We start from the raw sequence: 12,387 nt of genomic DNA, 5'->3' as shown, positions 1-12,387 counted from the left end.
CTCAGAAAGTACCAAATGTCTTACCTACTATATACCTTAAAAACACAGTATTAAAAATTTTCTTTTCTCTTTGTCTTATTTCAATAGAAATACTAATTTCTGCCCTGAAAATGTAACATTATCAGTGCAATTTTTATTTTATTTTATTGTTTAAAAAAATTTTTTTTAATGTTTATTTTTGAAGGAGAGACAGATAGATCATGAGTGGGGGAGGGTCAGAGAGTGAGAAAGACACAGAATCCAAAGCAGGCTCCATACTGCAAACTGTCAAGCACAGAGCCGGATATAGGGCTCAAACTCACAAGCTTTGAGGTTATGACCTGAGACGAAATCAGACGCATAACTGACTGAGCCACCCAGGCACCCCTATCAGTGTAATTTTTAAAGAGGAAAGTAGTATTTTCATTTTGTGACCATTTAAATAACTTGTACTAAAAAGAAGGGTTACGTGTAAACCCCGAAAATAACCTAAATGTACTATATTTGGAAAATGAATAAATGATGGTACATAAATAAAATGGAATACAATGTATTCCATGGAATAAATGTATCCCATGTATTTAAAAATAAAAAATTTAAAAAATTAAAAAAATAAAATTAAATGTCATGGGAGAATATTTACAATATATTGTTATATTTTTTAAAAAGCAGACTATAAAATAGTAACAATGATATAATCCTGTTTTTGTGTTAAACACCCACAGACATAGATAAAAGACTGGAAGTATAATTTCCCCAAAATTAATTGTCTCTGATAGTTTTCTCCATTTGGACTCTATATTTTTTCTAATTTTTATATAATGGATATGAAAATTCTTATAATAAAAATGAATTTTAAATTATACATAGCTGCTATACATGTTTAAGACTGCTGTGCTTTCATCTCTTAGTAATTGTCTCTAGGACCAGATGAAATTAAGCCTAGATCCACATTTGTCTATCAATTTTGGCTTCCTAACTTTTGCCTAGTTTAAGGATGAGTTTCAGAAATTTATGCTTCAGATATTTTTTCCTCTGAAATGATTTTGAGCTCACAATCTTGAATTCAAAACATTTTTGAGCTCTAACTTAGAGTACTCGTTGTTAAATTTCAACATACTAAGTCCTAGAAGTACTTTATAAAAGTTGGTTGTTTTTTTTTTTTTAATTTAAGGTGCTGAATATGATAAAAACCCACCAACTCAGCTTGTGTAAAAACAGAGAATGGTAGCAAAAAATGTACCTACAAGTATATTTCATGTGATTGCAGTATCAGGATAACTTGCTCACCTGAGGTTTTGGTCCCAGAACTTTTGAATACAACGTATAGGACGTAACATTGCAGGTTGGATAGCCTACTCCAATTAGCGTAGCTGCTGTGAGGAACTGAGCCAGATGGATCATGGGAGTGTAGAAGCACCAGGCTTGTTCAATTGGGCAACCAGTGGGTCCTTCGTTGTGATCTTCTCTTGGAGACTTCCAAAGAGTAATAATAATTTCCCCAAATGTGGTATTAGGGATTGAATTATTATGTAACTCTGTAAAAACAAAATTAGTACAGTGTATTACTTACTAATTTTAAATGAATAACAGGGGCTAACATTATAGAAATAAGTATAGCTATACCTTCCCACTGTATTTTGGGAAACTGATTTCCCCAAGGTAACAAGATAAAGAAGCCAACCCATACAACGATGAGTCCTCCCAGAAGAATAGCACGGTCACCAATCCTGTTAAAGAACAGAAACTCTGTAATTTAAAAACAAAACATTATTACATAGTTTCATTACTTTTATATTTTATAAACTATGCTATAATATCTTGATGCTTTTAGTCATATACCAACTAATATGAATGCTAATATAATTTTCCACTAAAAGGAACCAGTTGATTTCAGATCTTGGACAGAAAACGTATAAGATGAGCCTGGATAGTTTTTTCATACCAAAGAACACAGAAGCTATCAGTGGCTACTAGGTACTCTTGGTACTTGGATAAAGGTACTCTGAGCCAATTTGAAGACACTGGCCAAAACACAACAGTGCGAACAACAGAACAAATAGTAATGACAATGGATTAAAACACATGTTATAATCTATGAATTCATATTATATTAAAACAAAATGCTCTTGGTTACTTTTAGAGTATGTTTTAAATAAACTCATTATTTTAAAACTCAGTTAATAAAAGGAAACAATCATCTTGTCTTTCCTGTACAAACTGTACCTCAAGATAACCAAATAATTGGTGATAAGAAGGTTCTCTTCATAGAAAGTATTCCAAAAAATTATATAAAGACATGATAGAATTAAAATATCAACATTTTTCAATTATCTATTAATATATTAATGAACCTAGAAATGGCCAATGGTCACTAACATTATAAAAAGAGATAAACAAAATATATTTCTCCTGATATAAGCACATATTACCACCTACAAAGTATATTCTTGACAAAAAATTGAACTCAAATTTCATCAAGGTTCTAGATACAAGTACCAATTTTTCAGAAATATAGTAAACACAGGAAAATGTTAACAACAATGACACCACCACCACCACCATAAGAATTCAATCAGTGAGCTCTAAAATGTGAGAAACTATAAAGCATACATCCTGGTTTCTTGAAAACCTATAGATTAAAAGACTTAATTAAGAGCCTCGGAGAGCCTGGGTGGCTCAGTCGGTTAAGCACTTGGCTCAGGTCATGATCTCGTGGTTTGTGGGTTTGAGCCCTGTGTTGGGCTCTGTGCTGACAGAGCCTGGAGCCTGCTTCAGATTGTGTCTCCCTCTCTCTCTCTGTCCTTCCCCTGCTCATGCTCTGTGTCTCTCTCTCAAAAATAAAAAGAAACATTAAAAAAAAAAAAAAAAGAATCTTAAGAGCCTGAGTCAAGTAAGCTGTGAAACAAAATAAAAAAATATGAAACAAAACAAAGTAAATTTAAAAAACATTTAAACCAGTGGAGAAAACTTGAATACTGCCTGGATATTTGATGATATTTAGAAATCACTGTTAACATTTTTAGATGTGATAATGTTGTCATCATGAACTTTTAGAGATACATACTGAAATATTTATGGAAGATATGAAATGATATCTGGGACAGGCTTCAAAATAATATAGGTATAGGGGATAGGGAGTGTGGAGTGGGTAGAACTATATAAATGAATCACAATTATTCAAGGATTGGTAATCATTGAAGCTGGGTAATGGATATTAGAAATTCACTACATGATGCTATCTATACCTTTGTATATGTTAGAAATTTTCCATAATAAAAAATGAAATTTACAAACAAGACCAACGACTTCCTAAAACAAAATAAACAAACAAACCCAAACACCTCACATCACCTTCAGGATACCTAGGATTCACATCTTTCCAACCTGATCTTTTCCCATTGCCATTTCTTTCCTGCTCTGGCCAAACTTGCCTTCCTGCTTTTTCCTTAAACACACAAAGCTCAGTCTTCTGGAAGAAGAGAGTTCCAGACCCCCTGCATGACTGTTTTCTGACTTTGTTGAGGTCTCTGATTGGATGTAACTTCTTCAAACATGCCTTCCTAGAGCAGTCAGTCGAAATAACACTGCCACTCTCTCTCCCAACCCTGCTCTTGCTACTCTTTATTCTCTTCCTCTGCTCCATTCTTCTTCACAGTATTTACCATTACCTGACTTCATATTTTTGTTTATTGGTTTTCCCACCCAATAGAACATAAGCTCTCTGAAGGTATGGAATTGGACAATCTGTAAGAATACCTATTTCTATAGCAAGATGTAATGCATTTACTGTTATTTAATTTTGAATATAAATCTATGTCTATGTCTATATCTGTATCTTGTCCCTGCTTCTTGGCTTTATACACACAGGAATCTTCATAGTACCCCCCCCCCCCCCCCATTGCACATAACCTGACACACTGAATCAAGATGTGTTAATTGATTTTAGAATGTTATAAAATTCTAAAGTATCATTAAAATATTTTAAGAATTAAATTGTTAGGATTGCTTAAATTCATCAACGAATGTCTCATCTCGGACAACATGAATGAATTTAATTTTATACAAGCACTTCCCCCAAAGCGTGTTTTTCACGGTTGTAGCTTTACAAAATGCTTCTTTAAAATAATGGTCTATATGGGACGCCTGGGTGGCTTAGTCGGTTGGGCGTCCAACTTCGGCTCAGGTCATGATCTCATGGTTCGTGGGTTCGAGCCCCGCATCAGGCTCTGTGCTGACAGCTCAGAGCCTGGAGCCTGCTTCAGATTCTGTGTCTCCCTCTCTCTCTGACCCTCCCCCATTCATGCTCTGTCTCTCTCTGTCTCAAAAATAAATAAACATTAAAAAAAAAATTTAAAAAAAAATAATGGTCTATAGTCAAAGCTACAAACAACTTTGTACAATAACTATATTATGCTACATAAGATATTTGTCATTATGATAATATATATAAGTACTGAAGATTTGGAAGTTTTAGATAAAGAAGTTTGGCAATTTTAAGCACAATTTTCCAGACTTAACCACTAAATCCTTTCTGTTGCATAACATACATATACACACATATAATACACATAAACATATACATATACATATATACACATACATATATATACAGCAGAACAAAGTTTTATAAAATACACTTTTAGAAATACTTTAAATAAAACATAGTATACAAAAGATACATTAGAAGACAATTCACTTGGTAAAATATCTTGCTTTACCAAAGAATATACCATATGGTATAGAAATATGTGTTTCCTTAATAAACTTTAAATCTGTTTGCAAACACTCAAGCACTAAAACTAATATATAATGAGAGAAAAGCTTTATTATTTTATTTTACTAACATATTTGTTTATATTATTAGCTTTCAATGGAGAGATAACATTTGTTTACATTGTTAGCTTCTCAATGGGAGATCAGGTCGGAAAGATGTGAAGGCTTGTAGGCATTCTGAAGGTGATGTGAGGTGTTGGATTCATTCCATGTTTCCCTTTTTAAAAAAAGACTTTTTTAAAAGCGTATTTTAAAATTGAGTGAAACAAAACCAAAGACACATAACTTACTTCTTGGAAAGTAATTTAACCCCCATGAAAATAAGAATTGCCTCAACTCCAAGAGCAGCAAGTATTATTCCATCATATAATACAGCTTGTTCTCGAGTCCAGGCATACATATCCATTGTTAATGGAGTAACGATGCTAAGAAAAACAAATTATTGTTATTTATTTAAATCACAGTCATTATAAAAGTGAAATAGAAGCTTTAATAATGATACTGACACATTCAAGAATTTGCATCTCTTTTAGCAAAGATACCAGCTCTCTCTATAAAAATTTTTTTAACACATTTAGTTGTTACATGCACAAACTACTAAGTTTGATTGTATTTTTATTTACTAATATTTATTTTAATTATATAAGTAACATATCCATATTGCAGAAAGTCTAAAAGACAGGAAAAGAAATAAACCAACCATAATTCCTACCCTTCTAACTAACTAATCATGGTTAAATTTGGTTTAAAGTGGTTTCTTTTTTATTTCATCAAAATAAGTAATAATATAATAGTAGTAATGTTACTATTATTAGGTTATTAGAAACTTGTTGGACTTTTTCTCTTCCTTAGTCTCTTTTATCACTATCTTTGAATGTATATATCTCTCTTCCTACCTCTGAATGTTGCTCTTCCTTTATTTGACTATCTGTCTCCTTCCTTGCCAAGCTTCGTTTCCTATTTTGTATCTCCTCTGTTAACTGGATGCAAAATGGAATTGAAATATATTTAAAATATTCATTCTTTAAAAACAAAAGAACACCACCATTTAAAATTTTTAAATCAGAACAGCTGATGTGGAAAATGGTTTGGTGAATTCTAAATATCTTAAACATAGAATTACTATATCATCCAGCAAATCCACTTCTGGGTGTACAACCAAAAGAACTAAAAGCAGAGACTTAAACAGATACTTGTACACCAACATTCATCACAGCATCATAGCATTATTCACAATAGCCCACAGGTGGAAATAACTCAAATGTCCATCAATAGATGAATGAATAAATGAAATTGGTATATATGGACTATGGAATATTTTTTAGCCATTAAAAGGTATGAAATTCAGATACATGCTATAACAGGAATGAACATTTAAAAACATCATGCTAAGTGAAATAAGCGAGGCACAAAGGACAAAAGGAAATGTGTTGTATGATTCCATTTATATAGGTACCTAGATTGGAAAAAGTAGAATAAAGGCTCCCAGGAGCTGGGTGAGGGGGAATGGGGACTTACTGCTTAATGGGTATAGAGCTTCTGTTTGGAATCATGAAAAGATTCTGGAAATGGATAGGGGTTATGGTTGTACAACATTTGTGAATACACTCAATGCCACTGAATTGTATGATTAAAAATAGTTAAAATGATGTATTTTATGTTATGCACATTTTCCCACAATTTTTAAAAATGCCCCCAAAATCAAATGAACTGAAACTTTCACATATCTCAAAAATTTTAAAAATAAAAATAAACTAAAAAAAAATAAAAATCAAGCAAATCTATATGTATTGGCATAAAAATGTTACAACGTATTGACAAAAGAATAAACCAAATTTTCAAATGATAATGTCACATAGTCTATGTTGATTTAATAGACACACACACATAATAGCACATATGAGTACTTACACATGTAAGTACAACTAGTACTTACAGTTGTATAGAAAAAATATTTCAAAAATTACACAATGATGTATTAGCAGTGGTTACTTCCAGGGAAAGGAATGGATATGGAAATACAGTTGCAGTGTTTAGCATATTTACACCAAGAATATATTATTTTTATAACATAATGGAAAGGCATTTTAAAAATAAAAAAGCCATATGATAACTAAAGATCAACAAAGCTTACACAAGGCAGAGATTTTGTAATATATCATACTAGTTTTTTTTTCAGGATCAGGATCAGATGTTAAATAGAGTTAACACTGCCAGGCTGAGCTCCATATACATAGAGAGTTATATAGCTTAAAGTTAATTTACTCATGGCACTAAAGTTTTATAACTATATTTATCATAAAATTCCAAGAAAGGGAGGAAAGATAAAGTAATATTATAGACAGAGAATTAACTATATTCAGGTTAAAAGCATAAAATTTATGTATACTTTTTATATCATGACAAAACGTATGCCTTCCATAAAGTTTCTGAGAATATCGATAAGCCTATTAATATTGCATTAAGAAATACAGATGATTTACATAATATGATATAAATGAAGACAGAATAAAACTTACGTTTCAAAAAGGGCAAAGATAAATAGAACCACAAAAAACAGAACATTGGTGGCCAAAACAGCAACTTGATCAATATCTCCTTGGGGAAACTGAACTTCATCTGTACTTGCTATAATAAACAGGAGAAAAATTGTATTACTTAAACATCTAATTTTTCTTATGACACTAAAATAATGTAGAAACTATATGTAGCAAATTCTGTGACTAAATATTTAAAATCACTTTTAGGCTTCTAAGTGGTTTAAAAGTAACAATTTATACCATAGAATTTTTAAATGGCTTAAAATTTTTTTTTCTTAATTTTTATTTATTTTTGAGAGAGACAGAGCACAAGAAGGGGAGGGGCAGAGAGAGAGGGAGACACAGAATCTGAAGCAGGGTCCAGGCTCTGAGCTGTCAACACAGAACAGACACAGGGCTGAACCCATGGACCGCAAGATCATGACCTGAGCCAAAGTCAGACGCTTAATCGACTGAGCCACCCAGGCGTGCCAAAATGGCTTTTAAAAATAACGTGAATTTTCTTCCCAGGAGATATACTTCAATTCTGTTATCTATAGGAAATACTCAGATTTTCTATTTGCTGTCTCTTGATCCAAAATAGGAATATATTTTATAAAATTCTATAAAATGAGCTCATTCTAAATATATTTGCTTTAAATTTCTACTGCAAGTTTTTTTTTCTATTTTACCTAAATCTTAAATTTATGAGGATTTTTTCATAGTTTATTAAATCAGCTAGTTCTGTGATTCACTTCAGTGGATATGTATTTTGAATTTCAATGTTATGTGAAATTAGTATGAGTAAATATCCTTATACGTTATTACCACAGTTTTTAAAAAATCCTTATATTATCATGTATATTTTTGCAAGGAAATATATTTTGTAAATTACCACCAAGATTTGATGGTGCTTTTATAAATTAGGAGGAAGTGAGTGTATTGACTTATCTTAAACTATGTATTAAGCTACATACTCAATATTAGTTATTCCTTATATAACTGAGAAGTGTGAAGCGAAATACACCTACTTATATACATTTGTCATGCTATTTTACAATTTACCTACTTATTCAGAGTAAACCAAACAAGTAATTCAATAATGTTTTCATTTTATGCTATCTTTAAGTGTGTATGTAACACCAGCAGGGGGCATGGGGCTACTTTCCCAAGATACAGTAAGTTTCTATAATTTTTCTCATAATAGCGTTTCCCTTTATATCTCAGGATTCCTGACAAGGAGTTTCTCCTCCAATAATAAATGAGACTTGGAAATAGTCTGCTATATCTGGGGACAATTAAGCACCCTGAACACTCAACAAAGAGTTATGACCTCCCTTTCTAATGGCACAAAGAAAACTGGTCACCTTTGTCCAGATCCTTTTCCGGGATAGACTCTGGTCCTTGTGGACCTTATATTCCTCGGGACAGACCTGCCTGATTCTCTGTTACCACCTTGAACCCAGTCTTTACTCCTTTGAATTAAAAAGCAACATTGCCCCAAGTTAGACTGGAGTTTGCATCATATATGGTTAGTTTCCTGCAGCCTCTACCCAGTGCTGGCTTCAGTGGGAAAGCTCAGAAATGTTGCATCCTAGACTGTGAGGATTGACTGGGTATCAAAATTATAAGAATTTTAGGAAAAGACTACACTAATATATTGATTCAAAAACTATATAATTAGCAATTATGATCCTATCCAATGATAACATTTTTAACAATAGGGAAAAAGCAGAAATATTTTAAATATTTACTGAAAATTTTTAAAAATTTTTTTTTAACATTTATTTATTTTTGAGAAGAGAGAAACAGGGCATGAGCAGGGGAGGAGACAGAAAGAGGGAGACACAGAATCTGAAACAGGATCCAGGCTCTGAGCTGTCAGCCCCCAACGCGGGGCCTGAACCCACGGACCGTGAGATCATGACCTGAGCCGAAGTCAGACACTTAACCAACTGAGCCACCCAGGCGCCCCAATATTTACTGAAATTTAAAAATGATTTCTGTTTTAGAAATTATTTTGAAATACCTAGAAATATTATGAAAGAAAATAGATCTGGTCTTTCTAAACTCTCATTTGTGCTTTAGGGCAGTGTTGTGCAATAGAACTCTGACATGATGGAAATGTTCTTTCTCTGTGCTGTCCAAACAGCCACTAGCCACAGACCCGTAATTAAACACTTACAGTGTTACTAGTGTGACTGAGGAATTTCTTCAATGTAATTTAGCTTAATTTAAGTTTAAATAGCCAAATGTGGCTGGCAGCCACCATATTAGACAGTATAGTTCCAAATCTTTGCTATGGTCCTTAGACCAGTAGCATCAGCTCCCATGATAGCTTACTATAAATGTAGATTCTCAGAATCTCACAAGGTTTGCCAGATTTAGTAAATAAAAATACAGGATACTCAGTTAAGTTTGAATTTGTGATAAACAATAATTTTAAGTATTTTCCATGCAAAATTTGAAATTTAAATATAAGAATGTCCCATGAAATATTTGAGGCATATCTATACTAAAAGATTATTTGTTCTTATCTGAAATCCAAAATTACCCAGCCGGGACATATTTATACTAAAAAAGTATTCAAATTCTCCTGGGCATCCTGTATTTAATCTGACAACCCACTTAACCCCCACCAAGGCCTACTGAATCAGAACCCATTTTAACAAGGTTTCCAGGTGTTTTTGAAGCACATTAAACTCCATGAAGTCCTAATCGATATTGCTACCCCCTTCCAACTTCTGAAAGATTTTGTTTCTTACGTATCTTTCTCAGCACCTCAAACTCACCCTCCTTAACTTACTCATTCCTTTTACCTGATAGGTCTTTTAAGTTAGTACCCTATTTTTCACCTTAAAAAAAAAAAAAAGCGGCTTATACCCCCTGCGGGCATTTCCTCACCATTCTTTCTTTTCTTTCATTTTTTATTTTGAAAAATATGAAATATATATTCAGCCCCTATATTCAACAATATTTTGTCACACTTGATGCATGTACCCCTCCCTTCCCTTTTTTCTTTCACTCTCTCTTTGTTGCTGTGGTGTTTTTCACTGGCTTACTCTGAAATTTGTATCTCTAGCTTTGATCTCTGAAGCCAAAATTACAAATGCCTCTGGCATTTTCTCACTGTTCTAGTGTAGCAGTATATTTAGCTTGATTCAAACTGAAATCATTTTCTCTGTTCAGCCAATGTCCTTTCCTAAATTCTTGTTCTCTCCCATTCTTTCACTTATCTAGACTCAAAACCTGACAGACATCTTCAACAACTCCCTCTATTCCTTAATAATTCCTATCCAATCTATCAAGAATCTTAATTTTTTTTTCTTCAAAAACTCATAGCTGTCTCTTTTCCATTCTTAGTTGCTGCCCTAGTTCAGGCCTTCACACATCTGGACTAGTCTCACCTGAAATCTGACTACTGTCATACTTCTCCTTTTTCTCAAAAAGTTACTAACATTCTTCACCAGTCTGCTCTCTACCCTACTTTCAACTTTCCTTCCACTAGTTTTGTTGTGAAAATTAAATAAAATGGCTATAGAAGATACTATGTCTTTTCCACAACTTTTCTAATATTTAAAACTCCCAGGAACAAACTCCTTAAAGGCAAGAACTGAGTTGCAATCTTTTGTACAGAGGGGGACACTCCCCATGGACAATATAATTAGTACTTAAATAAGAGTTTACTTAGGAAGACATATCTACTGACCAGATTGGTTACTTACTTCTAAGTCAGAGAAAGATCTAAGGGATGAAAATGTACATTTGTAGCGTGTACCAAAAGAATAAAAATACAAAAGAGAAACCTATTTCCATGATTAAGGGAGCAAAGAAATGCTTGAAACAGAAAGATACATTTTATAGGAACATTACAGAAATCATTCCAAAGAACTGTAGGGTTTTAGGATACTGGCTCTTTGCAAAGAAGATGAAGTGATTTTTAGCAATGCTTTTAATCTTGCCAGCCATGAACACCAAATAACTGATCTGGGAAGGCCTTTTAAAAAAATTATTAATTGAGGTAACTTTTAACTTTGAAGATCCTACCCCAATCACCCATTGTACTGTTTTCAGAAGCAAATCCAAGTAAATACCAAACAGACAGAATAATCGGAAACACTTTGATAATGTTATAGTAATTTAGCCAAAAGGGTCATAGTACCTTCTTCAAAATTAACATTTTTACACTGTCGTCCTGAGTCATCCACACGATGTTCTCTTAAAAAGAAAAACATAAATATTGCATCTATGAAAGACTTACTACGATAGACAAATGGCTTTAATTTATTAGTAGCCTTCTTTATTTTTTCACATTCTGATATAGTTTCTTTTACTAACTGCTAAGTAATGAAATTATTACCAATGAGGTACAACCAACAAAATTTAAAAGATACAAGTTATAATTCTTATTATCTTATCATATAAAATGAAGCATAATATTCAATCCAATATTCATCCAAAAGCATACATGGACTACCTTAATAAATATTTAAAGTTTTCCGGTGATTTTAAACATTTGTTATAAACATTTTTGGGGCCTTCAATAAAGCACTCCAAAGAAACACAAAGTAATAAAACTTCTGTAGTTTTATAAAATTTCTTCTAGTAAACAAAAGCTATAAGTAACTTTTGTATTTAAGGTTGATACCAATCATTAATCTACTTAAAACTGTGCTTTCATGCCATTCCCGTACTTAGAAACCTACAGTTAGTAAGTCAAGACCAAACTTTGAATCTTCAAAGACTTTATAATCTAGTCTCATTTATCAGATTGCCTATTATTTCAGTTACAAGTAGTATATGCATTAGCTGATCAAAAAACATGAACACAACTATAGACATCAAAAACCAAATAAAGACTTCATAGGAATAATTATCTTCCAATAATGATCATGCTTATTTAATTTCACAATCTACACAAGTAGTTTTATAATTTCTATCTGATTTACCTTAATAGAGTAAGGATCAGAATAATATTTAAAACTCCCAGGAATGCGCCAAGTAAAACTGGTGCTGTGTACATATTTATCTGCAGCTTAATGGCATCCCATGTCACGCCCTTTTCTCCAATGAGTGCAAAACAAGTCTGAAAAACTTAATAAAATATAAAACA

The 12,387-nt window shown here is 32.5% G+C and overlaps 1 protein-coding gene across 3 annotated transcripts in view; it reads right to left on the bottom strand.

Moving 5' to 3' along the window:
- MFSD8 (major facilitator superfamily domain containing 8) overlaps positions 1-12,387 on the bottom strand; it is a 50,300-nt gene that overhangs the window by 7,847 nt on the left and 30,066 nt on the right. For 2 of the 3 annotated variants that reach the window (XM_053901262.1, XM_053901263.1), the window contains exons 7-12: positions 12,224-12,368; positions 11,437-11,492; positions 7,275-7,383; positions 5,046-5,180; positions 1,606-1,709; positions 1,270-1,517 (exon numbers count right to left, since the gene is read on the bottom strand). In XM_053901262.1, the coding sequence (XP_053757237.1) occupies positions 1,270-1,517; positions 1,606-1,709; positions 5,046-5,180; positions 7,275-7,383; positions 11,437-11,492; positions 12,224-12,368 (797 nt within the window). The remainder of the gene's footprint in view (positions 1-1,269; positions 1,518-1,605; positions 1,710-5,045; positions 5,181-7,274; positions 7,384-11,436; positions 11,493-12,223; positions 12,369-12,387) is intronic. The other variant, XM_053901264.1, reaches the window with a different exon arrangement.

The sequence above is a fragment of the Panthera pardus genome, unplaced genomic scaffold (assembly GCF_024362965.1).
Source record: "Panthera pardus isolate Hobbes unplaced genomic scaffold, ASM2436296v1 HiC_scaffold_13, whole genome shotgun sequence".
NCBI lineage: Eukaryota > Metazoa > Chordata > Mammalia > Carnivora > Felidae > Panthera > Panthera pardus.
Note: the sequence above shows the minus strand (reverse complement) of the source record. Positions and strands in the feature narration are given on the sequence as shown.